This window comes from Sycon ciliatum, chromosome 4 (genome assembly GCF_964019385.1).
Source record: "Sycon ciliatum chromosome 4, ocSycCili1.1, whole genome shotgun sequence".
NCBI classification, from domain to species: Eukaryota; Metazoa; Porifera; class Calcarea; order Leucosolenida; family Sycettidae; genus Sycon; species Sycon ciliatum.
Window position 1 is genome coordinate 34,936,612 of NC_088646.1, and position 13,977 is coordinate 34,950,588.

Consider the following 13,977-nt stretch of genomic DNA (forward strand, 5'->3'; position numbering starts at 1 on the left):
CATATCCACGATATGCCCAAGAACTCTCTCTCTCTCTCTCTCTCTCTCTCCTCTCTCTCTCTCTCTCTCTCTCTCTCTCTCTCTCTCTCTCTCTCTCTCTCTCTCTCTCTCTCTCGCACTCTCTCTCGCACTCTCTCTCGCACTCTCTCTCGCACTCTCTCTCACACTCTCTCTCACACTCTCTCTCACACTCTCTCACACTCTCCCACACACTCTCTCTCACACTCTCTCTCTCTCACACTCTCTCTCACACACCCTCTCTCACACACTCTCTCTCTCTCTCTCACCCCCCCCCCCCACCCATGGTGCTTGCTTTGTACCCCGAGACCCTTGGTTGGCGGAGTCCGCCGCATCTCACCAGCGCAGCTCATGTAGACTGATGAGTGATGTAGCGCCTACACGCCCAGTGTTTTTGTTTTTTTTGTCTTCGTTTTGTTTCCCCATCTTCCGTAGGTAAGTGCAATGTGACAAAAAAAACAAAACAAACAAAAAACAAAAACAAAATACAAAAAACCAAAACAAAATACAATCTTTGACGAGAGCAGACTACGATAATTACAGTACAGTGTATCGTCTTTTCATTATGCCAATGTTGATTATGCCAACGGACAGAAGCCTGCAACGAATAGTAATGCTATACCTAGCAAGTGAGTTTTCAAAGTACTGTTGCAGCATAGAAATTGGGTTACATTTTATACGAAAATAGACTGGGGCAAACCTAATATCAGCAGACAACAGAGAGTCGTCGTCATCATGGCCATCGTTGTTGTTGTAGCTGTTGCTGAATATTCTACAATGTCAATGGCAGGGCATGCTGTCCAGTGGTAAACTGCAGCAGCTTTGCTTCAACGGTCTGATCAATCGCTACTGGCTACGTAAAGAAATAGACCGGTAATAAACCCCTCACAGGGGCACGAGCAAGACTAGACAAGAGATCACATGCGATCGCCTACGATCACTACTCAAGTTTTTGGTTATGTTTTACCTCTGGCAGCCAGGTCCTCAATGCTGTGTCGGCCTGCTAATCCTCAGTGGAACAACTCTTCTTCACCACTGACCACTCTCTAGAGTCACCCGAACGCACCAACCACGCACCCACACACACGCACGCGCGCGCGCGCACACACACACACACCGCCACCCGCAACGCACCAAAGCAGCGCACGGCCTGATAGCAGCAGCATTCAGGATGTAGAGCTGGGCGGCTGATGGTCAGGATGCATTTCATTTTGCAGCAAGACGTTGTCGATCCACTGGAGTGGGCTGTGCAGAGTGACTTCAATCCAACACGGAGTACTTGTCACCTCCTGTCGGCGATACCCTGAGCCCCAGCCCTTGACAAAGCTCACTCTGAAATGGCAGTGAGAGACAAGGTTGTTGACTGCATCGTATCCTTGGTCTACGGCTACAGTCAGATCAGCATCAAACCATGGGTTGTTGAAGACCTTCATGTTGTGTGTCTTGGTCAGCTTGCACACGGTAGCTGGGTGGTCGTGATTAATGGCATTGGTGTTGCGCGACTGCACAAACAGGCTGGCCTCGCTCAGGCATTCGACAAACACGTCACCGCCAATATAGTCCATACGCATGCCTCTGCCAATGTGCTTGCGGGCTCTGTCAATGGAGCTATCAGTATCACGATCTGGGTTGGAGAGGAGGCCCAGTGAGAATCGGTCTTGCTGCTGGTCAGGACCTGTGAAGGAGCCATCAACGACAATGGAGGTCTTGTTGCTGTTCTCCAAGACCCATAGACCAACGGGCCTGTTCAGCTCATAGTAATGTATAGAACACCACGGTGGTGGTACGGCGTCGCCATCTACAAAACGAACACACGTACTCAAGTACATAACACATGCATGCGAGCATGCACGTGCACACACACACACTCACACACACACATGCACACGTACAAACGCACGCACACAAACACACACACACACACACACACACCATGACTGCACTGCTGCCGATGAAAGATCTCTTTATGATTTTTTGGAGCGAGCGATGTACTGCAACCTCCTTCGACGACTTGGCCCCAATCACGCCGGCCAAGGAGCAGGAGATTTTCATTATTCACTGGCTAAATATTAGATGCAGTCAACAACTTCATCAGGCCCGGTGTCCAAATCTGCTTATCTATCTCGCCCAGATTCCATTAATTACTTGAAAGATCTGCAAGGCACTAGCATATACATAACAAGACATCACTTTGACAATGATGCAAGAGGTACCCAGATTCAAATTACTTGGAAGACCTGCCAGGCACTAGCATACATAACAATACAAAATTTAATATGCAAGAGGTACCGGGGTCAAAAGTTTCAATATTGAATAGAACTGAAGTTGGAAATTGGCCTTGGAAACAGCATGTCTCTTTCAACGGTCAGACTTTGATGGCTGGAACAGCATGTCCCTTCCAATGACCTAAAATTAAACTCTATGGCAGTATGGGCTGGCGCTGGACTTACGAATGATGGCGTGTGGACCCGGATCTGGCGGATTGGCCATGCTATCTGTAAAAAACAACAGTAAAGACATCAGCATAAAGGGGCATTGTTCATGAGCATGTTGAGACCAAAAATACCCAGGTTGCTGGAGAGGTATGTAGAAAGTAGTTGGGTGGACACACCCATTCCCAAAGCACCACAAAGGACTGAATCAATTCTTACCGCACAACAGTTCGGCAATATCGTCCTCCTCAGGTACAAATAAAACAATGATGCCATGCAAGCCAAAAAAGCAGTCTTATATCATAATCCTACCGCCGAAACAACATGATCTAGCGCCAAGAGAGTAATAAATACAACGAGCTAAGCGGCAAAGGTGTAGGTGAGATATATAATGCCAGAACCCAAACATATTGTGAGGTCACATTCAGTCATTGTCGCCTTGCTAGCACCTACGTTTCTCACCTCGTGCACTCATACTGAAAGAGGCATGCCCGTGAGGGAAGCTTCAAGTGTAAGTGATCTTTTCAGTGATGCATGCAGGCTCTGTGGTTATTTATAATTGGATTGTCCAATCCAGTGGATTATGCAGTACATTTTATACAAGCATGTGGTTTTGCTGGTACCGTGTAAAAAAGTAGAGCGGAGAACTGTATGAGAAGCCGTGTAACAGTGGATGGCTCATAGATTACGCATCTGCCTTACCACACCCTATGAAGCTTGCGGTTGCCTCGTCCCAAGTTCTAAGAGCGAAAGGGCTCTCGTCAAAGGCCCAGATGCGCATTGAAAGCGAGCAGAAGATTTCAGAGCAACTTCGACTGAATCATTAGTTCATTACCCGGAACACATCATTGCCGAAGCACGCACACGAGCCCGCAGGCCCAGGTGTCGGCGCTGAACGAACCCAGTTTGTGTATTTTTGAATCTACCCTACAAGTCGGATCAGGTTCATCATACCGTCAATAAAGCCATACGAAAATACAAAATTCCCGCAAGAGTAGTATATGAGAATACTGGTAGCCTGAAACATTCATTACGTCATTCCGCTTTAATCCAGTCCCTATAATTATGTCAACGCGTATAGCCGATTGGTTTTTAGGCTTGCCTGCGAATCATGAGGTTCCGAGTTCAAAACCTGCGCTGGTAACAGGGAGTGTGTTTAGCGCTCTTTCAATCGCGATGATGCAGGCGAGTACCACTTTACATGCAATGAACTGTGCCGACACCCACGGTGAACTGGGTACTCACTTGCTCGGTGTGAGGGTAACAAGGATGCGGTTTATGGGGTTATAGGGCCTTTACACGCCCGCTTGTTGAGAGACGTATCCCCTCTCCCCTGACTCACTTGTGAGGTCTGCATTCAACACTAAGGATATATGGGTGAAAGATATAGTCTATCAGATCAAGTGCAAGGAGTGTGCTGGGCCATACGTTGGCGAGGCAGAGCACTTGATGGAGACCTGGCTGGAGGAGCATAACGGCGAGGCACGCAGACAGGCACGGACACGCCCTAGGGTGATCACTACCGCACCGAGCATCCCCATGCCACCATCGTATGCGGACAAAGTGCATTTTCAGCTCTTGCAGTCGTCGCCCGGGAGGCAGATCGGACGCGTCGAAAACTGCGAGAGGCAATCGAGATCAGGAACACCCACCCACCGGTTAACACGAGAACCGGATGGGACCTTCTATCATAACGTGGCGGGATTGAAGGAGGGGTGAATAATGACAATGACAGTAACCTGATGTAACACATTTGTCTTCTCACCTTTGCATGGATGTACATCTTGATGCTACCTGATGTGACACTTGTTTGACCTTCTCGCCTCGGTATGCATGGGCTTCATCTTGGCTGTATAGCAGCACCTTGGTCTTCTCACCTGTGCTGTGGTGTGGGCTGCCATTGACACTTCTTCCCTCCTTTGGAGCGAGAGGACTTACAGCGTTTCGGCGGAATGCCCTGTATACATTTATAACCTGATCCTTAGTACATGTACATGTAGCTGGCAGAGTATCCGATTGATCAGTTACCTGATGATGGCCATGTGCCGAAACGTTGTTTAATTATGGAAGCCGTGACATGACATCATACGATGAGTCAGCTGATTCTGCTTATTGCCATCCTTTAACAAAATAATGGAATTGGTTCAGATTTACAATACTTGGGACATTACAGTAATCATGCCATACCTGGAGCACCAAAAGCTGCGGGTGCATTATGCGCCGGAGAGGCACCAGGTGCCTGGTCATTGCTGGGTAGGGAGAGTGCCTGAGGTCCCGAGCCAGTCACCCGATGAGAAGGCAGACGGTCGGAAAACCGGGGCACTAGGACAGGCGGTAGCACTGCAGGACCAATAGAGAACACAAACGAAAGACAAACGAAAGACAAACGAGAGACAAACGAAATTCCTTCTTTCTAAGCATTCACATGACACATAGCCTCTGGAAAGTGCTGTATTTCTAACGGTATGCCTAGGTGCTTGAAGTCCGGCCATGGTGTTCTAATTCTAACCACCCATAACAGTTTTCGTTACTACTGTTTTCATTAGGACATTACTTGATGGTGCCGAGAACAGGAAAAATCTCAGAAGAAAAAATCCACTGTCACCACCAGGACTCGAAGCAAGGCTTGAGTTGAGACCAGCAGTGCTCTAACCACTGAACTAGCGTAACTGTAATCCCAGCAGAGTCGGTCTTTGACTCATGATTTTCTTCAGACTTCAAAACTCACGCTTCCCGTGACACTACACAGGCTGGTGGGATGCAACCCTACTGTCAGTCTGTGCCCACACACTTCATGCACAAACTACAATCATGTGTCATGTACATGTATGTATGTTGTTGGTTAACAGCATGTAACAAAGTGGAGGACACGGTGTTGGGAAACAGTGACCTTCCACCTTGTGACATGCTGTATATGGCAGGCCCTATGTACTCTTGTTGCAGGGAACCCCGATGTATCAAATTTCATTACCGTTTAGGGTGTTGCTAAAAGGGGAAATGTTGCCATTGTGTGTGACTCACAATCCAACGATCTCTCTTCCTCTGATCAGCTTCCTACTATGCATCTTGATGCCTCGGCACATCAGATCACAGCCATCCAATTTCGACCAGCCAATGTCCGTCGTCAACTAGCGGCGCTGAATCCGCACAAGGCCACTGGCCCCGATGGCATCATGATCAGCTAGAGTCCTCAAGAAATGCCATACCACAGGGAGCTGGCAGAGCCTGCTGCTCGCTTGTTCTCTTGCTGCTTCAGAGCAGGGGTCCAGCCAGCTTCCTGGAAACTAGTCCATGTGTCCCCCATACACACTCGAAAAGTTCTCCAAGTCAATTGTTTCGAATTATCGACCTGTGTCTCTCCTCAGCATCCTGTCGAAAGTTATGGAGAGTATAGTCAACCCCCAACTTGCCAACTTCTTGGAACGCCACTGTCTGCTGAATACTCGTCAGTACGGTTTTCGTCGTGGCACCGGAGCTGCAGACCTCCTGACTGTCCTACAGTATGGGTGGGCCAATGCCATGGCACAAGGTGGAGCTATGCAAGCAGCTGCCGCGCGTGGACATAGCGGGGGCTTTTAACAAAGTGTCTCATTCTGGCGTAAGGCGCACCAGCTGGGGATAGGGGGTTCCCTGCTCGCATGGCTTACCCACGTGACCTGCGATGTCGTACCATCAAAACTGTTGTCCATGGCCAGAGCTCATCGGTGCACCCCGTCCAGTCTGGCGTCCAACAAGGTAGTATCCTTGGCCCTACATTGTTCCTCGTGTACGTAAACGACATTTCAAGCTGCTTGTCGCATGGCACAAACCTGAACACTTTTTGCTGATGATACCACTTTGTATTCCCTCCTTGACCAAGCCTCGAATGCCTCACTACAACGCAGCCTAGATGAGCTTCATGCCTGGGGCAAGAGATGGAAGATTGTGTTTGAGCCATCGAAATCGCAAACCATCACTCTAACACACTAGCGGAAGGATGCAGTGAATCCACAGCTGTCATTCGGCGGAACTCCTCTCCCACCAGATGAATCTGTCAAGGTGCTCAGAAGAACGTTCGATTCTAAACTTAGCTACAGACTCCACCTTCGGCAAGTTGCATCACGTGCTAAGCAGCGGCTGGGCCTCCTGCGGAAGGCAGCACCCCTCCTCAGCCACGCAGGCAGGGTGACTGTCTGCAAAGGATTCGTCCGGCCAATGCTGGAATATGCACCCCTGGCGTGGATGGGACCAGCTCCCTCACACCTGGCCATGCTGGATGCTGTCCAGCTCCGCGCTCTAAATGTCATTTGCCATTGGCCCTGGTACCATACTTCCCAGCCGCATTGTTCGGCGAAAGGTCTCTGCTCTCTGCCTACCAGGGAGTCGTATACACGACTCCCTGCTGCCTACTGTATAAACTGATGTGTGACCATGGTCTGCCTCAAGTTGCCGCCATATGCCTCCCTCCCCCCCCCCCCCCCCCCCGCCGGCCATGCCGCCACATCATCGCACAAAGACAGCCCAAGCACAGCACCATCCGCACCAGTTTGAGCTGAATCCGAGTCTCGCCATGAGCTCCTGACTACCATCTGCGCTCTTTCCCATATTGCATCGTACCAGTGTGGAATAGATTGCCACAAGCACTTCTGGACAAGCAGCCAGCTCGGAAACACCTGCAGAGCTTCAAGATTGCTATCGTCACCTGCAACAGAGCGACTGGTGCTCTGCTCATGACTGGTGCTAGCCATGCACAGTGTATCACACTGGCCTTCCATCAGTGGACCCAAATCATGATATTGAGTGACCCTCTTTTAAATTACATTTTAGTCATATCCACGATATGCCCAAGAACTCTCTCTCTCTCTCTCTCTCTCTCTCTCTCTCTCTCTCTCTCTCTCTCTCTCTCTCTCTCTCTCTCTCTCTCTCTCTCACACTCTCTCTCACACTCTCTCTCACACTCTCTCACACTCTCTCTCACACTCTCTCACACTCTCCCACACACTCTCTCTCACACTCTCTCTCTCTCACACTCTCTCTCACACACCCTTTCTCACACACTCTCTCTCTCTCTCTCTCACCCCCCCCCCCCACCCATGGTGCTTGCTTTGTACCCCGAGACCCTTGGTTGGCGGAGTCCACCGCATCTCACCAGCGCAGCTCATGTAGACTGATGAGTGATGTAGCGCCTACACGCCCAGTGTTTTTGTTTTTTTTGTCTTCGTTTTGTTTCCCCATCTTCCGTAGGTAAGTGCAATGTGACAAAAAAAACAAAACAAACAAAAAACAAAAAACAAAAACAAAATACAAAAAAAACAAAACAAAATACAATCTTTGACGAGAGCAGACTACGATAATTACAGTACAGTGTATCGTCTTTTCATTATGCCAATGTTGATTATGCCAACGGACAGAAGCCTGCAACGAATAGTAATGCTATACCTAGCAAGTGAGTTTTCAAAGTACTGTTGCAGCATAGAAATTGGGTTACATTTTATACGAAAATAGACTGGGGCAAACCTAATATCAGCAGACAACAGAGAGTCGTCGTCATCATGGCCATCGTTGTTGTTGTAGCTGTTGCTGAATATTCTACAATGTCAATGGCAGGGCATGCTGTCCAGTGGTAAACTGCAGCAGCTTTGCTTCAACGGTCTGATCAATCGCTACTGGCTACGTAAAGAAATAGACCGGTAATAAACCCCTCACAGGGGCACGAGCAAGACTAGACAAGAGATCACATGCGATCGCCTACGATCACTACTCAAGTTTTTGGTTATGTTTTACCTCTGGCAGCCAGGTCCTCAATGCTGTGTCGGCCTGCTAATCCTCAGTGGAACAACTCTTCTTCACCACTGACCACTCTCTAGAGTCACCCGAACGCACCAACCAGGCACCCACACACACGCACGCGCGCGCACACACACACACACCGCCACCCGCAACGCACCAAAGCAGCGCACGGCCTGATAGCAGCAGCATTCAGGATGTAGAGCTGGGCGGCTGATGGTCAGGATGCATTTCATTTTGCAGCAAGACGTTGTCGATCCACTGGAGTGGGCTGTGCAGAGTGACTTCAATCCAACACGGAGTACTTGTCACCTCCTGTCGGCGATACCCTGAGCCCCAGCCCTTGACAAAGCTCACTCTGAAATGGCAGTGAGAGACAAGGTTGTTGACTGCATCGTATCCTTGGTCTACGGCTACAGTCAGATCAGCATCAAACCGTGGGTTGTTGAAGACCCTCATGTTGTGTGTCTTGGTCAGCTTGCACACGGTAGATGGGTGGACGTGATTAATGGCATTGGTGTTGCGCGACTGCACAAACAGGCTGGCCTCGCTCAGGCATTCGACAAACACTTCACCACCAATATAGTCCATACGCATGCCTCTGCCAATGTGCTTGCGGGCTCTGTCAATGGAGCTATCAGTATCACGATCTGGGTTGGAGAGGAGGCCCAGTGAGAATCGGTCTTGCTGCTGGTCAGGACCTGTGAAGGAGCCATCAACGACAATGGAGGTCTTGCTGCTGCACGCGCTGTTCGCCAAGACCCCAGGACCAACGGGCCTGTTCAGCTCATAGTAATGTATAGAACACCACGGTAAGGGTACGGCGTCGCCATCTACAAAACGAACACACGTACTCAAGTACATAACACATGCATGCGAGCATGCACGTGCACACACACACACTCACACACACACATGCACACGTACAAACGCACGCACACAAACACACACACACACACACACACACACACCATGACTGCACTGCTGCCGATGAAAGATCTCTTTATCATCGGATTTTTTGGAGCGAGCGATGTACTGCAACCTCCTTCGACGACTTGGCCCCAATCACGCCGGCCAAGGAGCAGGAGATTTTCATTATTCACTGGCTAAATATTAGATGCAGTCAACAACTTCATCAGGCCCGGTGTCCAAATCTGCTTATCTATCTCGCCCAGATTCAAATTACTTGAAAGACCTGCCAGGCACTAGCATACAATCAGTCATAACAATACACAATTTGATATGCAAGAGGTACCGGGGTCAACGGTTTCAATATTGAATAGAACTGAAGTTGGAAATTGGACTTGGAAACAGCATGTCTCTTTCAACGGTCAGACTTTGATGGCTGGAACAGCATGTCCCTTCCAATGACCTAAAATTAAACTCTATGGCAGTATGGGCTGGAGCTGGACTTACGAATGATGGCGTGTGGACTCGGATCTGGCGGATTGGCCATGCTATCTGTAAAAAACAACAGTAAAGACATCAGCATAAAGGGGCATTGTTCATGAGCATGTTGAGACCAAAAATACCCAGGTTGCTGGAGAGGTATGTAGAAAGTAGTTGGGTGGACACACCCATTCCCAAAGCACCACAAATCTGCTTTGCTCCAATGCTTGCCCTATACGCCTGCACAAAGCCATGCAAGATAGCATTGGGAAAGTTATAACCTGGATGCATGATTGGAAGTTGCAGCCAAACGTTGATAAAACGGCAGCTATGTACATTTCCCCCTCTCCCCCTTCCCTGCCACTTTGTTTTCCTTCTTCAAGTGTTGCTATTCGCATTGTTGAAGAGCATAAGCATCTTGGCGTTATTATTGACTCTAAATTGTCGTGGTCACCCCATGTGCAGTATGTCTGCAAGCGCACAAGCTCCATCCTTGGGGCTCTTCAAGCCCACTGTAGACATCTTCCTCTTTCTTGCAAACGCTTGTTTTATCGTTGCTATATATTGCCCTTACTTGACTACTGTGATACTGCTTGGTGTGGCATAACTACTACTGTATTGAACAAGCTAGAAACCCATAACCGCATGCTCCTTAAAATCTTATTTAGCAAAGATCGTCGCTTTCCCTCCGCTAGTCTTTACGAAATTGCCAAGATCAGTCCCCTTTCCACTCGACATAAGTACCACCTCTGTGTTCTCATACATAAAATATTACTAAATAAAATACCCTTGCATATGCAGGCTTATAATTGGTTCTCCGAAACACGGAACACCCGGAACTCACTCAGTCTCCCACGCGCTGCCTCCACCCTATTTACTAGATCCCCGATCTTTGCTGGCTATGTGTTTTGGGCAACATTACCAACGCAGGCCAAGACCAGCACGTCGATGGATAATTTTGTTGCTAAAATCTCTGCTCAATTATAGGTTTCATGTATATCCTGCTGGTTTGTCTCCTCCTTTGCCTTCTTTGCCTCTTATTTGTATTCTTTTATCTGTTTTACTGCTGTGGTTGGCTTTCACCCTTGTCTCAGTTTTATTGGCCGTCATCATGATGTGCCATGAGATAATGATATAAATACAAAAAAAAGGACTGAATCAATTCTTACCGCACAACAGTTCGGCAATATCGTCCTCCTCAGGTACAAATAAAACAATGATGCCATGCAAGCCAAAAAAGCAGTCTTATATCATAATCCTACCGCCGAAACAACATGATCTAGCGCCAAGAGAGTAATAAATACAACGAGCTAAGCGGCAAAGGTGTAGGTGAGACATATAATGCCAGAACCCAAACATATTGTGAGGTCACATTCAGTCATTGTCGCCTTGCTAGCACCTACGTTTCTCACCTCGTGCACTCATACTGAAAGAGGCATGCCCGTGAGGGAAGCTTCAAGTGTAAGTGATCTTTTCAGTGATGCATGCAGGCTCTGTGGTTATTTATAATTGGATTGTCCAATCCAGTGGATTATGCAGTACATTTTATACAAGCATGTGGTTTTGCTGGTACCGTGTAAAAAAGTAGAGCGGAGAACTGTATGAGAAGCCGTGTAACAGTGGATGGCTCATAGATTACGCATCTGCCTTACCACACCCTATGAAGCTTGCGGTTGCCTCGTCCCAAGTTCTAAGAGCGAAAGGGCTCTCGTCAAAGGCCCAGATGCGCATTGAAAGCGAGCAGAAGATTTCAGAGCAACTTCGACTGAATCATTAGTTCATTACCCGGAACACATCATTGCCGAAGCACGCACACGAGCCCGCAGGCCCAGGTGTCGGCGCTGAACGAACCCAGTTTGTGTATTTTTGAATCTACCCTACAAGTCGGATCAGGTTCATCATACCGTCAATAAAGCCATACGAAAATACAAAATTCCCGCAAGAGTAGTATATGAGAATACTGGTAGCCTGAAACATTCATTACGTCATTCCGCTTTAATCCAGTCCCTATAATTATGTCAACGCGTATAGCCGATTGGTTTTTAGGCTTGCCTGCGAATCATGAGGTTCCGAGTTCAAAACCTGCGCTGGTAACAGGGAGTGTGTTTAGCGCTCTTTCAATCGCGATGATGCAGGCGAGTACCACTTTACATGCAATGAACTGTGCCGACACCCACGGTGAACTGGGTACTCACTTGCTCGGTGTGAGGGTAACAAGGATGCGGTTTATGGGGTTATAGGGCCTTTACACGCCCGCTTGTTGAGAGACTTATCCCCTCTCCCCTGACTCACTTGTGAGGTCTGCATTCAACACTAAGGATATATGGGTGAAAGATATAGTCTATCAGATCAAGTGCAAGGAGTGTGCTGGGCCATACGTTGGCGAGGCAGAGCACTTGATGGAGACCTGGCTGGAGGAGCATAACGGCGAGGCACGCAGACAGGCACGGACACGCCCTAGGGTGATCACTACCGCACCGAGCATCCCCATGCCACCATCGTATGCGGACAAAGTGCATTTTCAGCTCTTGCAGTCGTCGCCCGGGAGGCACATCGGACGCGTCGAAAACTGCGAGAGGCAATCGAGATCAGGAACACCCATCCACCGGTTAACACGAGAACTGGATGGGACCTTCTATCATAACGTGGCGGGATTGAAGGAGGGGTGAATAATGACAATGACAGTAACCTGATGTAACACATTTGTCTTCTCACCTTTGCATGGATGTATATCTTGATGCTACCTGACGTGACACTTGTTTGACCTTCTCGCCTCGGTATGCATGGGCTTCATCTTGGCTGTATAGCAGCACCTTGGTCTTCTCACCTGTGCTGTGGTGTGGGCTGCCATTGACACTTCTTCCCTCCTTTGGAGCGAGAGGACTTACACCGTTTTGTCGGAATGCCCTGTATACATGTATAACCTTATCCTTAGTACATGTACATGTAGCTGGCAGAGTATCCGATTGTTCAGTTACCTGATGATGGCCATGTGCCGAAACGTTGTTTAATTATGGAAGCCGTGATATGACATCATCCGGTGCGTCAGCTGATTCTGCTTATTGCCATCCTTTAACAAAATAATGGAATTGGTTCAGATTTACAATATTTGGGATATTACAGTAATCATGCCATACCTGGAGCACCAAAAGCTGTGGGTGCATTATGCGCCGGAGAGGCACCAGGTGCCTGGTCATTGCTGGGTAGGGAGAGTGCCTGAGGTCCCGAGCCAGTCACCCGATGAGAAGGCGGACGGTCGGAAAACCGGGGCACTAGGACGGGCGGTAGCACTGCAGGACCAATAGAGAACACAAACGAAAGACAAACGAAAGACCTTCTTTTTATACATTCACATGACACATAGCCTCTGGAAAGTGTTGTATTTCTAACGGTATACCTGGGTGCTTGAAGTCCGGCCATGGTGTTCTAATTCTAACCACCCATATAGCAGTTTTCGTTACTACTGTTTTCATTAGGACATTACTTGATGGTGCCGAGAACAGGAAAAATCTCAGAAGAAAAATCCACTGTCACCACCAGGACTTGAAGCATGCAGGGCTTGAGACCAGCAGTGCTCTAACCACTGAACTAGCGTAACTGTCATCCCACTCCCAGCAGAGTCGGTCTTTGACTCATGATTCTCTTCAGACTTCAAAACTCACGCTTCCCGTGACACTACACAGGCTGGTGGGATGCAACCCTACTGTCAGTCTGTGCCCACACACTTCATGCACAAACTACAATCATGTGTTATGTACATGTATGTATGGTGTTGGTTGACAGCATGTAACAAAGTGGAGGACACGGTGTTCGGAAACAGTGACCTTTCACCTTGTGACATGCTAGTATAGTTCTAGGCATCGGCGGCTAATGGTTGTAATGCTAGCATTATACATGTAAGTATTATGCTTGTGTCAAACTGGCATTTAAAATATTATGGGTGCTTTTGATGCCAACTACTGAACTAGCAGACGAGCGAAAAGAAAACTGGCCACACGCGCATGCATGCGCGCAGTCCGCTGCCGTCTGTGGCGTGGTGTCTCCAGCGTCATCTTAATCATGGTCTCCATCATTATAATAATATTCCCATCTACGTGTGAGTTCCCTTCGGGAACGGAAACGATAATATTTACTTACTTTACTTTAATCTAGCTACATGCATGACGTCATTGTACATGTAGTATATCCAGCACTCCTACACTCTATTATGTACCCGTAGTTCAACATGGCATGCTTATAATGGCGAACATCTCGCAACAATGAGGTGTTGTTGCGCCGGTCAAAATGCTACATAATTGTTGCAAGCCACGTAGTCCGTGTACTAGTCAGCTACCTTATAATTATACCGTACTGGCAATTATATGTTGCCGCG

The 13,977-nt window shown here is 48.3% G+C and overlaps 2 protein-coding genes across 2 annotated transcripts; both read right to left on the bottom strand.

Moving 5' to 3' along the window:
* Positions 1–384: 384 nt before the first annotated feature.
* LOC135815864 (mothers against decapentaplegic homolog 1-like) lies at positions 385–2,751 on the bottom strand. Its single transcript, XM_065329211.1, has 3 exons — positions 2,670–2,751; positions 2,469–2,513; positions 385–1,816 (listed from the first exon to the last, which is right to left on the bottom strand). The coding sequence occupies exons 2-3, from the start codon at positions 2,506–2,508 to the stop codon at positions 1,185–1,187; spliced, it is 672 nt and encodes a 223-aa protein (XP_065185283.1). The 5' UTR covers positions 2,509–2,513; positions 2,670–2,751; the 3' UTR covers positions 385–1,184.
* Positions 2,752–7,604: 4,853 nt separating this feature from the next.
* LOC135815869 (mothers against decapentaplegic homolog 9-like) lies at positions 7,605–13,123 on the bottom strand. The gene is made up of 4 exons (XM_065329215.1): positions 13,003–13,123; positions 12,743–12,895; positions 9,633–9,677; positions 7,605–9,049 (listed from the first exon to the last, which is right to left on the bottom strand). The coding sequence occupies exons 1-4, from the start codon at positions 13,076–13,078 to the stop codon at positions 8,409–8,411; spliced, it is 915 nt and encodes a 304-aa protein (XP_065185287.1). The 5' UTR covers positions 13,079–13,123; the 3' UTR covers positions 7,605–8,408.
* Between the last annotated feature and the right edge of the window lie 854 nt (positions 13,124–13,977).